The 15138-nt window shown below is 42.6% G+C and overlaps 1 protein-coding gene across 1 annotated transcript; it reads right to left on the minus strand.

The window, feature by feature from the left end:
- Positions 1–1549: 1549 nt before the first annotated feature.
- On the minus strand, positions 1550–15130 carry plekhn1 (pleckstrin homology domain containing N1). The gene is made up of 16 exons (XM_022741786.1): positions 14979–15130; positions 13158–13248; positions 12802–12963; positions 11789–11869; positions 11160–11250; positions 9166–9299; positions 8329–8478; positions 7041–7121; positions 6853–6928; positions 6449–6594; positions 5964–6116; positions 5019–5261; positions 4283–4438; positions 3589–3870; positions 3293–3353; positions 1550–2365 (listed from the first exon to the last, which is right to left on the minus strand). The coding sequence occupies exons 1-16, from the start codon at positions 15050–15052 to the stop codon at positions 2181–2183; spliced, it is 2166 nt and encodes a 721-aa protein (XP_022597507.1). The 5' UTR covers positions 15053–15130; the 3' UTR covers positions 1550–2180.
- Between the last annotated feature and the right edge of the window lie 8 nt (positions 15131–15138).

Raw genomic sequence — 15138 nt, forward strand, 5'->3', positions numbered from 1 at the left:
TTTCACTCAGTTCTGCTGGCGAATGTAAGTGCTCTGTCAGCAATCCGATACCTGCGTAAGTATGTCAAGATGGAGGCGGCAGCCAGTGAGAAGAAACTTCATGACACCACCCCATCTGAGTCCTGATCTCCCTGCGTTATATGCGTCACAATTGAAATGCTCAGTTTTTCCATGAACACCCGATGTAAGTCGCTGCAGGTTCTTGAAAGGAATATGACACATTTTGATGTGCTGTTACATGTTTGCACTACACATTTGCACTCTAATTGCTTTATTAATCTTAAGTTTCACTGAAAAAGGAGGAAAAGGGTTTCGACACTTGTTTTGCTTCTGCAAGGCGAGATGAGACATGTATATTTATCAGACAGAAGGCCATAGACGGGTTTGTAAATAAGGTTTCAGAAAGTAAGATTAGCAGCAGGTTTACTCAAACCTGTACCAAGTTGAGATGTTAGATGGATATGTGATAAATGGATTAAGTTGAGGCACTCAAAGAATTCAGAATGGTGCTGTTGGAGCATGTTTGTTACCATCAAATTACTTTTATGTAGTGAATGCTTTCATCCAAAGCGAAAGTGTTGAATATTTCCCGTAACAATAATTGGAAATGTTTTACAAAATGAGTACGATCACATCTGTTGCAATATTTTAAAGACCCTTAATTGTAATTGTGTAATTAATTTAGGGGACTGTATTCTGTGCCAGTATGGATTATATATTTTATGAAGGGCATTTTATTTAATGATAGATGATTTATAGATGGTTGTACAGTATTGTTTCATAAGGGCTGCTCTGTGAGCTGTTGATGCCTTTCAGTTCAACTACAGTAAACAGCATTTATGACTTGTACCATGTCTGTTGTTATTCCAGAAACTCAGACCTGAAAGTGAAACTTTTCAAACACTAGAGGGCGACATAAGCTCATCTAAGAACCTGAACTGGAACAGCTGTGGGAGCTGCAGTTTTCAAGTAACTTACAATGATTGATTTTTCTCTTGAGAACTGGAGTATAGACCCAAACTAGTTCAACATGGTAATTGATAACAATGTGCTTATTCTACATTATTGCCAGAATTCAGAGGAGACACTTCTTCAAGAGTTATGTATATTTTTCTCCAGCAGATGGCAAGGTTGAGCCATAAAATATAAAGTGTCCTGCTGTTGAGCACAGCTAAAGAAGCTGTTAGAGTATTCTCAGAGCACAAACACTCAGCTGATTGGATTTTTATGCAGTTTGGAAAAATCTCAAACTGGGTCATGCATTTCAAAATATCACTGATTCACCCATGGAGAAACATACTGGCTTTTAAGGCCCAGAAAGGGAGTGAAGACATGTTTGTTGTCATCTACTGTATCTCATTAGTTTTTCATGACCAAATATAATCTTGACAGTCATTTGGTTTATCGCCAACATCTCGTTTGCTTTAAAACAGCCAAGATCCTGTATTTACTATACATACAACAGATGTAAGAGTATCATTAGAATAAGACTAAACAGAGGAACGTGTTGATTTCTACATTTATTTCCAAATATAAATAAACACCACAAACAAATATGGATAAAAAGGAAGCCACACAGATATCAGTACACTGCTGTAGTGACAGTAACATAGTGATAGCACCTTTAAGGTAGTCATTTAAAGCCACATCTATGTGCCTTGACAATGTAGCATAATAAAATAATAAATGTACAATATTTACAAAAATATACATCCTTTACTATGACAAGGAATGCTTTTTATAGCTTTAGGTAGAAACAAAAACATAACAAGTAAACTGGACAGCATGTTAGAAAATACTTTATACATTAAAAAAATGGAGGTTCTTGCACTAACATGAAACCTTTAGTGCATTTATGAAATACATTAAAAAATAACATTAAAGCTGCACAGTATGTACACTTTGTTGTTTTCTCTCTTGAATGCTACATATGAAACAGACAGTTGAAGTCTGTTGCTCACTTTCATAATGTTTTGATTTAGCTCGTTGCTCTTCATACTTGCACTCATTGTTCCGCTGCTCGACTACCCAGCATCTAACAATGCAGTTCATGGGATCTGTTGGTTCACACTGTACGCAGCGGTAGCAACACAGGCTGTGCTAGTTGGCTTTTATTATCCCTCTGATAGAGATCTGTTGTTTGCACACGTCCAGACGAGTGGCCGGGCTATTGTTTTGTTTTATGACCATCTCTGCTGGGTTGCCATGGCACCAAGGCCTCTGGCCCCAAAGTCTAATCCTGTCCAGTGTGTCGAAATTCCAGACGTTGGCTGAATCATTCCAGTATCACAGTCGTACTCCCAAATGTTGTCATAGTCCATTTCCTGGTCATCTGGTTCTGTGGGTTCGAGGTACGAGTGGTGATCTATAGGAGCGAGAGAAGATTCCCAGGCTATTAGTTCCAAACAATGAAAGACAAAACCTCGTCCTGACTGAATAAACTTGGACATAGTCCCAATGGTGTGATTGGCTTTGTCTCAACATATAATCTTACTGTAAAACGGGTAGTGTAACGTGACACTACACCACCTTCATTCTTCACTTTCTAATAGTATAGAAGCATGCAACCTGCCAGATGAAATCATTTGGTCGTAGCACAGTTACAAATTAATCTGCAATCAGCAGGTAAATTCTGGTCTAGTTTTCATGTGTGATAAAAGAGCCTGTAGATACGTGTATAGCCCAGTTGTGTGCTGTCAATCACAGTGCAGGAGTAAATCCTGTCTGTGGAACAGTGTTCTCTTACACTGGGTTACCCCGCATGGGACATGTGCACAAATGGCATTTAGAGCTGCACTAAGCTCCATTTCATTGGCACATTTCTGCATTTCCTGTACTTTCAATCCTGCAGCCTTTAACCTTCTGTCTGACAGACCCAAGAGTTCAATCAATCCAAAGTGCCTGCAGTGTCTAATTTAAGATATAATGTAGTGTGAGCAATGTTCTCTGTCCTTGGTGGCAGCAGACAGTGTTGACTTTCATAACTCAAGCGTGTGAGGAAATATGATGCCGCAGTGTTTGCTGTGATTTGACTGAGCGCCCATTGTTTCTCAATAGAAACATACATTTTATCCAGCCATGAAAACAAGCATCCTCCTTTTTCTTTGTTTGACATGATGAAAAATCTTTAATTAAAACGATTTTTTGTCAGGACTGGAAGCATATACTGATTTATTAAAAACCGTTGAACATGCTTGACCTCCGAGTCCAGTCAACACACTCGCACACTAAAGACGTACATAAACAGAAGAATGTTTCATCAGGTTTGTGATTGCATGCCTTCCGTTCTTACCTGGTGAGTAACCGTAAGGCATCTGAGAGGTGTTCCTCGCAGAGCTCGATGGGAGAAGCATCTGTCAACAGATATGAAAACAAAAGAAAGTTACTTCCTGTGATCAACTAACACAAATATTCTCCTATTTCCTAAAATATCAAAGACTGTTTCATCTGAGCCACCTGTTCAAATACCACCTGCAGAACAAGTATATAAACTTGTTCTGCTACCATATAGCGCTCCATCATTGCACTTTGTACCACAGAATTCCAGAAACAGGAGTGTCTTAGGAGATGAGTCTTTGTGTTTCTCACCTGCTCTTGCACTTGGCCGGGCACAGGCAGCAGCTTTAGCCTAGAAACAGCATCTGCCCTCTGCTCTGCTTGGCTTTGAGGACTTTCCATCTCCAGGCCCAGAGCCTGTCCCTGGGAGTTGGTCAGGACCAGGCTTCTCCTGTAGCGCCTGCCCATGGGAGGGGTGCGGAGCTGGAAGGAGGAGGGCAGGAGCTCGGGGGCCTGCTGGTGCTGCTGCTGCTGCTGCTGCTGGTGGTGGTGGTGGTGGTGGTGCTGATGAATTGGCTCTTGCCAGCTCTGTTGCTTTAAACAAGAAAAGAGAAACAAATCATTTAATCATTTATAAATTTTGATTTAGTAATGAAAAAATCTTACTATAAAGAAATTACTTACATGCTCAAAAAAATCATGTCTACAACTGTGACCAAAGACTGTAAATAAACTTTACTTTTGCGTGGGAATTTGTTTATATATGCAGGTGAAAGTTGTTGCATGTATAAAGGTATATGCACATTCGCTAATCAGCTTCATTATGCAGACCACCTAATATAATGATTACTGGTTGTATTTTATTAACTTACCGTGTGTGTGTGTGTGTGTGTGTGTGTGTGTGTGTGTGTGTGTGTGTGTGTGTGTGTGTGTGCGCTGCTTGATATCAGACAGGCTGCGCAGGTGTAAATTGAACCTATGGATCCAGTATCATTGACCCACTTACCAGCGGCCTGGCCTCATCCAGGGAGTAGATTTCGGGGCTGCAGGGCTCATCATACAGGGGTGACAAGGGTTGTCGAGGGGCGCACATGTCTGAGTGGCGCTGGGGGATGTTCAGGGAGTAGTTCAGGGATGTCTGAGGTGTGCTCCAGCTGTTAGACTGATTCAGACAGACAGATCCAGGAGTTAGTTTAAAACACCAGGTGATGAGAGCAAACATTTTTTGTTCCTTCTCTGTCTCTGTCGCTCTGTCTGTCTTTCTCACGCTCTTCAGACTCGCATAATCCTCACTTAACTTTATGATTTAGGATCAGATTACCAAGTAGAGGTTTTGGACTAAGGCCAGTTGTGATCTGCAGCAGTGCTGGTGTGATAACAATCTGTTGCCTCAGAAATCAGCAGTCTGCTGTCAGTGTTGTGTTTAAAACTGCACTTTTAACTGCCATAATGTAGGGATACCCCTATAACATATGTTTCCTGATTGGTGACTTTAGTTTTGTTTATCAACTGTAATAGAGATTTAATTCTTTTCAACATCACGTAGATTGATCTGTCAACCTCAATTCTGCACAAGGGCCAGTATTACCCCATTTGTTAACACCAATTTGTTATATATCATGACCCCTCTCAGCCTACTGCTTGGTGTGTCTATTTTAGTTACTGCACACATGACATGTAAAATAAGTCAACAGTCTCGAAGGGAATATTCGGTTATCGAGTTAGACGCCAGACTGAATTACCTTGACTAGCGGGGCTTTCTCCAGCCGCTGTGGGCTGGCACGGTGCACTGCAGAGTAGGGTGTGCTGTAGATCTGAGACAGCACCGAGCTCTCGGCAGGCTGGAGGTAGGAACTGCGCTGGGGTGAGGAGTAGCGCAGTGACAAAGGTCGTAGGTCACGCTCAGGCCTGGTGTGGGAGGACACGCTGTTGGTCCTGCTGCCCAGGCGGGCAGTCTCAGTCGAGGAGGGACGGCTGGAGCTGTACTGTAGAGACAACAAACACACCCAGGGTAAAAGTCAGCCAAGAGGTGTTGCTTTACAACATGGCTGGCATCAGGGAGTGTAACCACTAAGTCCCAGTAGAGCGAATATTATAAACAGATTCTTCTCTCTACAACATTTGTTTTCAGTATCATTTAGTGTTTTTTAAAGAAAAAGCTGAACAACAACACGTCTTCTGGGCACTGAGCCCTCTCCACTATAAACTAATTTGATGGGCAGTCAGCCCACATAGCTCCTCTCCTGGGGGAGTTTGGTCAAATGTCCTGATAATGCAGAGTGTTTCAGTACTTCTTAGACAGTATGAAGCTAACAAGCAAACTTTTCTCTGCTGAATCAGCCTTCATGGGTCTCATATTTCCCTACATCGAAAAGTTATTTTTATTGGGTAGATGTTGTATTGGTAAAAATGACTGACTTTGTTATGGTTTTTTTATTTTTACTGGAAGCCCTCACTTAGGATTCTGTGACCGCAACAGGAGTCATTTGGTCTCTAGATCTCACTTAATAATTAACTTTGTAAAAGAAAGGTGTTGCAGCTCAGCGCCACCAAAACAAACAAGGTTTTTTTTTAGCAACTAACTCCTACCACATTTATTTCTGTGCAAATATTGTACTGTTGGTGTTTGACTCAGGTTATTAGTCCAAGAATACTTGAACTTGAGAAGTATCACATAGCTGACTTACACAGAGGGGTTCAGAGTATCCTGGGGAGAGAGGGTTGTCTTCGTGAATGGGTAACTGAAGGTTGTGGGACCCTCGCCCACTCGGTGACTGGCTGAACTTTAGGGACTCGGTTTGTCCTTGGCTGTTTCCACTCCACCTGTCAAACTGTGGAGCCTGGAGATTATAGAACACAAAACGATAATATAAATTACAATATTTGACCAAGAGCAAATCAGCAAAGCTTGCAAACTTGTGTGTTTTTTAGCCTTCAGAAGCACTAGGAGATGTAGTAATGGTAAATCATTTCACAGTCATGCTGAATGTTAATTTACAAAAGAGGCAGGGCCATGTTGTCTGTCTCCTATATCATGTTTCCTCATACTTGAATTCACCCCACCCGCGGCTTCACAAACCAAGTGGAGATAACTTGCTCGATAGTTATGGATCATCAGCAGTTGTGAACAGTGTAATTGTTTTTGGCCTGTGAAAAGGAGGGCGGGCCTCACCTCTCTTTGCGTCGGGGTGTAGATGATGTCATACACAGGGGGTGGGGGGCTGAGAACGGGCACGTCAGCAGCTTTGAAATGCTGGATCCAGTCGCAGAACGCGGCCCTATCCAGACACGACACCACTATGGGGTTGATCAGCTTCCCTGGGAAGAGAGGAGAGGGAGGACAAAGCCTGTCATTCGGTCCAGTCGCTCACTGGAATGTGCTATAGTCAGATTGTCATTCACTGGGGATAAAACCAGCTCATTCATGGAGAGTTACACTCTGTGACGCCAGCGCCGTCATGGAAAAGGCTACTTTACATAAAGCGTGCATAAGAATGTACACATTAAAATCGCTTTCACATGTCTGTTTGAATGACAGTGTGTAGTAGAGCCGCTCACTGAATCAGTATATATTACCTTCAATCATAAAGGTGTTAGGCTTGACATCTTGGCAGGGTGTGGTCACAGTTATCATGTTGAGTGGCAGTTTCCCCTGTAATCATAGAGACTCTTAAACACAACTCTCTGACAGAAACAATGGGAGCACTGCTTGCACGCAGCTCAGGATATGAATAAGTGAAAGAGTAAAAGGTGATCAGTGGTACCTTATAGAAGAGCCCGTCATTCTCCTCCGAGAGGATGATCAGTGTCGCTGGGTACATCACCAGTAGTCTGTCATTCTGTTCCTGTGGACACAAGATTATAGCTGCAAGTGAGCTTTATGCATGTGTGTAGAGTTATTATGGGACAGTATATAATCATTGTTATCCATTAGCAGAATACTAGTGTCATTTATAGGTAAGAACAGTTAATAGCTAAATAGGAAGGTAATGATGCACCATAGGATTTTTAGGCAACACGAGGGATTATTCCCTTGTGTAGACATCTGTTTTTCTCCCTGCCAGCGCAAGGTAGAAGGAAAATTCTTGAGTCAGGCACTTTGAAGTCAAAGAGAAACTTGGAGTTAATCAAATTAAAGCTTAATTGTAGCTGTCATGTATGTGTCTCTGGAAAGTTTTGATATGGCACCAAATACTTTTTTCTGAAGCTGAGAAAATAAGCCCTGATAACTCCAGCAAGCCATTCCGCCTGTGTAAAGACAAGACTATGAATAATACAAAGCACAGAGGCAACCATGAGACCAGGTGCGAACATTTAAAAAAAACAGCAGTGTTATGCTTTAATACTCTGTTGAGAGGCACAGTTTAACTCCCAGGGAGATCTTCAGCCCAACCAGTTAGTTGGGCATTTAAAGGTGCGGCAGAGAGGGAAGAGTTTATGTTTCTTCTCCCTCTCGGAGGGTGTGTCTGGACAGACAGCTGACATTCCAGCTGTGAGGTGAGTTGAGTCACTGTGAGAGCCAGGCAAATGCCTCTCACACACACCCAGGCCCTAAATCTCACACACTTCAATAGGGCTGCCGTTATTTCCCACAAAGAATTAATGACAGATAACCATACAAGCTGTGTCATGACTGCTGTGTTTATTGTGTGGTGCGTGAAGCTTTTTATTTCGCTGCTCATGTCTGATCTGGTTAGCAAGGAGTGCAGGTGTCTGACACTGTCTTACACCTCGACAGGAAAATAAAGACAATAGAGTTCTATCTGCAGTAGAGCTGCCATCAGCCAAAATATGGACTCCACCCATCTCACTCACTCTTTACATTGTGTTGAGGTAATGTGTGTGTTGTGCAATTTAAGAACTATGTGAGTCACCTGGATTAGGGCTGATGTCATGCTGCTTACATTTATCATGTGAAAAATTCCCAGAGTTTGAAATCACGTGTGTATCATGGATTACAGTCTGCTGGACTATACATTTCAGATGTACAGTGTGTTTTACCTCTGTGTGAAATAAGTGATTCACTCTTAATAAGCATCAGTCATGTCGTACCTGACAGGGGAGGTGCTGCAGTCGGACTTTAGTGACATAGGTGATGGGGCCCAGGCTGTCTCGCTGAGAGCCCTCCCACTCATAGATGTGCTCTTTGTTGATGGAGTTCCTCAGCTCCTCTCTGCCCTCGGGAGACTCGTCCTGGTTTAGCTACAGGAGGCAGACAGGGGATGACGGAGGTCAGACACAATCATCAGCAGAGTAAATATGAACAGAGCTCTGCCCTGAAGCTTAAACGTGTTGATTTGGGTTTTTTTTTTCAGACACAATCATCAGCAGAGTAAATATGAACAGAGCTCTGCCCTGAAGCTTAAACGTGTTGATTTGGGGTTTTTTTTCTTGCAGTGTCACTCATGTTTGTTCATTGGTAAGGCTTCTAAGCTAAAGCTTATAAAAGCATCATCAGTTCAGTTATTTTGTTCTGCCATGACACATTTAGGTTCATGTGTATCATCGGATATTTCCCTGCCTGTGGGTGTGTAGTCAGCACTTTAAACCCATGCAGATGTGAGGGTTAGTTTGATATCGGCTGTGATGTGGTCAAGGCCACTCCCTAGTATCCAGGCCTCAGGGAGAGCCAGCGGTGACCTACTTGACTCACCAAATCTGCACGCTCACACACATCCTGTTTTAACAGAAGTGGTTCAAGCCAAAGCTTTTTCTTGGCTAATCCACCAGGTGGATTAAGAGATGACCACACTCATGTGCTTGTTTGGATTTGAAAAAAAAGGATGTTAGTCCTCGTTGCAGCACAAGAGCCGGTTTCATGCAGCCTGATGTAATGTCACATAGGTTATCTGGAGCGAGGTGGCATCAAAAAAGTGTTATTGAACTTACTTTCACTCTGGTGTAGTTTTGTTGTAGAGTTGCGGTGCCTCCATTTGCCTCAATGTTTTCTTTGAGCAGGCCAAACCATAGGTCCATTTCTTCTTGGTTGGCACAGTAGACGATGATGGGGTTAAGGCTGACACCTGCAGAGTGCAAAGGTCACAAGGTCAAAAAAGGAAAGTATCACCCGGGCTTCTCTTCCTTTTTTTCAGAAAGCTTTCTGCCATGGTGGTGAATCATTGATGGAGTTCACACTCTGCTTCCTGGGTTGTTTAGAACAAGTTATGCAATTAGAACAATAAATGTTAACACAAGGGAGTACACCACCTATAAGACCTACTGCAGAAGATCCCCGTTGACCTGCTTCGTTTGGCATTTAAAAATCATAGCAGACTCCCCCTCCCTCACACTGTTTACTCAGGAGGAATGAACAGGGCTTGGGATGAAAAGAGCTGGAATCTCCCTCTATCTATCAGTCCCACACATACCAGAGATAACCAGCACAGATTTCATTCCTGCCCCATGGCTTTGTGCTGTAATTGTCTGGAACCATGGACCACTGACTGCTCCTTAAGCGGCTACTCTGGACTCATCTGTTCCACCTTCTCTTCATTCCAGCTCGTAATTGTAGACCTTGACCGTAGCACTCCCTTGAAAACTTCCACATTTCAAGCAAGTCGAGTGAAGTGAAAACTCTTGGGGCTGGGAGCTCATACTCAGGCTTTGTCTCATTCTAACTTTCAGTCAGTTTACAGAGGTCATTAACTGTCGTTAAAAGTAATCAACTCTCATTATCTAACTTTCACAGCAACATTAATTCTAACTGTGTAAAATCTGAAAGGGATTTTCACAGACCCTCTCGTGCTGCATTTGTGCGTCGTCACCCACTAACTTACCTACACTTTCCATTGAAGCTGATTCATATTTTCAGCTCAGTGAGACGAAGACTCAGGTCGCACAGAGCAAATCGCTAAATGGGATCTCTCACTTGACTCAGAATTTCGTCATGCTGCCTCTACATGTTTCCTGTCAGTGATGCATCCCGTAAAGTAAATAAAAGTCCAACCGGACAATCAAAACAACTGAAATACAATACCACACAATAACAAGCTTGATCTGGGAAAATCATGAGATGAGAGCGCAACACCAATGTGTCAATATTGTGACAGCGGAGATGTTTCAGATTTCAGTAAGATGGTAATGATAAAGAAATATAAACACAGAAACCATATACTCTTCATGACTGGGATTGATGTTTCACCTGTTTTTTTTTAATTCAATCATTTTATATTTATCCCTGACTTGAGTGATTTTATTATTTCCCAGGCAAGGACCAAAGGCCTCTAGTCCCGACAGCATCTTATCTTAATGAAAAGTCCATTCAGAGATCAAAAGCTAAGTGACATTTCTACCAGTTATTAACCTGAGCAGTTTTTGGAATGTGCCATAGATTATATGCAGTGACAAGTCTAAGAGCGGTAGCTGGGCTTTTCTGCACGACAGCTGGGCCGACTGAAGTGCACCTGTTGTCTAACAAGCGGGGTCTTTAAAGCCGGTTTGGCCCCCTGACCAAGGGTGAAGGGGGCCCAGCTCTAGTTAGTCTTGGGGTTGAGTGGAGGTGAAGAGGGTCGCGGCACCTTTGAATCACTGGAATGTGACAACATAGGAAATGCTGCAGCTTGAAAATAGCGTGTGATTTCTTGCTGGGTTTTAAGTGAGCTGAATTTTTACTTTGGTCCATAGCAGACCACCAGCAGAGGAAAAGACACAAATAATGGGCCAAAAAATAATACTCTCAGTCCAGGTGTTGTTCATCCTCCGTCTTTCTTTTTTGAAGTTTTGAAGTCACTGACTTGTAGACATCCTGCTGGATTAGTCAGTTCCAGTCTGAGTGATTGATTAGCAAAATTCAGCACAAACCAATAAAATTCAAAGCAGATGATTCTGACATTCCAGGGCTCGATACCAACAACCACTGTCCTTTCTACTGAAGTCGAACTTACCGTTTATTTGAAAGGCGAATTCCTGGGGTTGACTGTGGTTGCAGTTCTGTTGCAGGTTACAGATGGTGAGTTCTTTCAATGGAAGAGTTCCCTGAACACAAAACAAGAAAAAGTTCAATCATGCTTCTGTAGACAAAAACATTCTCTCATTCCCTCACCAAAAGCATTCTCTGCAACGTTTCCCCTGCTGTTGTGCTCTATTAGAGCCAACTGTTCAGCTCTAAATCGTAACAAAAAAAAATGTATCACCATGACACTGAGGTAAGCCTTGTAACCCGAGGACATATCCATGTCTGCCTTGCATCTGCCGTCATCTAACTCTAACTAATACTGCGTACAGGAGCTGATGTGCCGAGGTAAGCTCGTCACAGACACAGTAAAATGATGATTAATGGCTGCTCATGCTTTATGAGTGGCAGAGAAACATAATCATACTTTCTGTTTACCAACACACTGCTGGTTGACGGGGTACGCATGTCAAAAGGTATGACGACGTAACATAAAACTCTGCCTCACAGAAATATCAGAAGTAAACAGATCAATCCTGAGAATAATAGTTGATACTGAGGATTCATTGATTTGAAGGAAGATATTAAAAGAGAAGAAACAACCTCCCAAAAAAAACTCACCTGGTATGTCAGTCCGGTTGTGTTGTTGGAGACAAAATGAAGGTGTGTCTGGAAGAGATCCAGGTAGCAGTCATGTACGTCCTGCAGAGACAATTAGTGAAGTGATAAAATGTCACGTCTGTGAGAACGAAGAGCTTGCTATCAAAATTTGCATACAATGTGTGCAGGTTTTAAAACAGAAACAGCAGCTGATTTCACAGATTGTCGCCCTAATTAGAAAACTAACAGCTAAGATCAGCTGGTTCAGTGTTGATGAAATGAAACCTTGCACATAGGCACGTGTCTGGAGGCCGATGCTGTACACTAATGTTTTCTCTGATGTTGGTCTCACATGAGGAAAGACTCATGTTTTACAGCAATTAAAGCCTCGCTACCACAAACAATAAGGTTGTTGCAATCCTCTCTTTCTGCAATGGCTCACATATGGCTTTCTATGTCAACACTTAGGCAATACATGTTTCCTTTGCTGTATTATTTTCTGTTTTATACACTGTGTTCTTTCGGATCATGACGCCAACCCCCTCAATCAATCTTTTCTTCCCACTTTTTGACAAAGCTGTTGTGTCACAGCTCTGATAAATTGCGGTTCCCACAGTGAGGAGCCGGCATGTCCTCTATCAGTCCCTGGGATCAGAGGAACTCTCTCTACCCTGAGGTTTTCTCTTGGAGATGTTTCACAACAGCAGCAGAAGTGAGCATGTCCAAACACAGGCTGTGGGCTGCTTTGTGGAAAACTGATTGGATTAATCACAGCCAGCCACCACGTCAATGCCAGCAGCGAGTTTCAGTGCGCCTGCTGGCCGTACATCCTGTTGCTCTCCACGTGCGTTTTTGGTTTTGACACTCACAGGGTTCACACAGATGACTGGCATGATGTGTCATTGGAGGCTTGCTCATTGTTTATGACCTCGTTAATCACAATGAGGATTGTGCAGCATTAGTTTTGTTTTCTTTTGTAGTTGCTTTCCTGATGTTTCAACACACTCATTAAAAAGTTATTTTCTTCCCCTCACCTGGCAGTGGAGGAAGCGAAAACGAACTTTGGAGCTGTGAATCATCCTTCCATAATTCTTCACATTGATGCTGCTCTTCTTCCAGCCACTGGCCGGGTCATAAGGAAACGGAGGATCCCATTTGATGTTCTCTATTGTCTGCAGATCTTTAGAGGACATTTCCTGCAACCAGTCATAATGTTAGTGAAGACATAAATAAAGCAGTTAGACTTGCTGTTAAAATCAGTCAGAGAGACGTCAATGAAAAAATCAAATCACATGCAGGTCGACATTTAGAGCAGAGCAGTTTTGTGTGGTATGCAGATGATTGACTTTCATGTTAACACCATCTCATACGCGCTGATGGAGGCTCTTACCTTCCTGGGGGTGACAGTGCACAGGATATTGATGATGCTGTTGGACTTCTCCTGTCCCTCTTGGGGATTCTTTTTGCGAAACAGGCGGCTGCTGCTCAAGAGAAAAGAAAACTGTGTTACCACTTAATCTCCAAAGTTTACCATCTACTCCATGTTTGCTGTTTAGTTAACTTTCCAACTTCACTGTCAACAAGGACCATTTCCTGTTTATGGGAGTTCACTGTCATCTACTGTTGTCAGATGGAGACTTGACCTAAATACAACAGTCTTTGCTCCACTGTTTTGCATTTCAAATTTAGTGTCAGTAACTTGTTTCTCTGTTTTTCCACTTTTTAGATCACAGTACTAATCAAGTCACATTGAGTCACACTAACAGAGTTCAATTTTCACAGCAGATTAATGACTTTGAATCATGGTTTTTGTGTCATGTCTTATAAATTAACCAGTGGCCCTTTCTTTGTCCTTGGCCCATCAATGCCAGCCATTTAAATGATAAGAACAATCAGGTCTTGTGTTTCTGATAGCTAGGATATGCATAGGAAAATCAGCATTCAATGCCCCTCTTTGTTTTGCATGACCCTCATCTGTTACCATTAGTGTCACATCTTTATGAGGAAGCTCCCTCACTGCAATGATAAGACCTAGGGCCTGCTTTTACAATCTCAGCTCGTGGTTTATCTGCTTATCTGCACATGTGTGTGCCAGTGTCAGTGCAACAGCGCAGGCTTTTGTTTTCATGGTGGGAATCAAGGTCTGTCTAATCAGTCCAGCATCAATCACCGATTAGCATTTAGTGAGTGATACTGCTCCACTACATCCCTGTTTAAATTTTGTTCATGCACAGAAAAAAAAACCTGAAGTTGCAAAGTGAAAGAGGAATGTACTGTAGATAATAGACAGGTAGTGGATTTGCCCAACATTCTCCAAGTCACTGCTGTGGTATTCAATGCCACTCACTCCCCTTCTCTGAGGGGAATACCTGAGCCTGGCCTGGTTCATCAGCACAAAGAGGTAGTAGGGTGCACAGGAAACAAGAACACTGAATGTATTGTTCATGCTGAACCATCGATCCAACTTGGAAGGTGTTCAAGTGTGAAAACCAAACTTTTTTTAAATTTGAAAATCATGGCACGTTTCACAAAACCAGACCCTGAATCATCACACAGCACACAGCAGAAGACTGCAGTAGAGGCTAATTAGATTCAGATGTGGTGGTCCAGCAGAGTGGGCTGTACCAAGTGTAACATGCCCAGGCAACTAATCTTAAAGGATTAAAGAAAACCAGATAGAAAAGCAAGTATAACCCATTTATGTCAGTTATTTCCTGTATTCATGTTCAATGCCCTCAGCTTAGAGCGCTACAAGCTAGTAATTCATAATATCAAGTGTCATAGACCAGATCCTATCATTTAATAACTATAACTGCCCACATGTGATAATAATAATGAATGGGGGTCAGGCCCTGATTCTGGAGGGAAACCAGATTCACTGACAGCTGGCAGATCATCTTCAGAGAGATGCAAAGAGGAGGCAAATGGTAACTGGATCATTGACACCGTTGGCCAGACGGGCACCACTCAGGCATGATGACTCCCGGACTATCCTGCTGTACCATACTATCCCAACCCTGGCCTCACAAAATTCACAACCTCTGTTTAACCTCACTGCTCAAACCCTGAGAAATACCAAGAATTCCTTCCAGCTGAAATGCAGAGTCTAAAATAACAAATGGCAGTCAAGGGCATGACATGTGCTCTGTGTAGGGTGAGCACACTGACACGAGTACAGTAAGAATACCTGGGCAAGTTGGATTGTTCCTACCTGTTTCTGCGTATGAAAGTTTTGCTGGAGAATCTGAAGTTGTGCTGGGGGACACATGACATGCTGCTCCCCATGCTGCCGTGGTTCTGCGGTGCTTTGCGCTGCTCTGTAGACAAATTACTCCTTCTGTGATGGATGAGTGTAATCCAAGAGTGCAGTG

This window comes from Seriola dumerili, unplaced genomic scaffold (genome assembly GCF_002260705.1).
Source record: "Seriola dumerili isolate Sdu_G_001 unplaced genomic scaffold, Sdu_1.0 BDQW01000056.1, whole genome shotgun sequence".
Lineage (NCBI taxonomy): Eukaryota > Metazoa > Chordata > Actinopteri > Carangiformes > Carangidae > Seriola > Seriola dumerili.

Bases quoted from the DNA above. Each gene is read 5' to 3' on its own strand.
- plekhn1 (XM_022741786.1), bottom strand. From the start codon at position 15,052: ATGGGGAGCAGCATGTCATGTGTCCCCCAGCACAACTTCAGATTCTCC. The intron at 8,479-9,165 runs GTAAGTTCAATA...TGCCTCCTGTAG, and splicing joins AAAACTACACCAGAGTGAAA to CTAAACCAGGACGAGTCTCC. The intron at 7,122-8,328 runs GTACGACATGAC...TTGTGTCCACAG, and splicing joins TGCAGCACCTCCCCTGTCAG to GAACAGAATGACAGACTACT.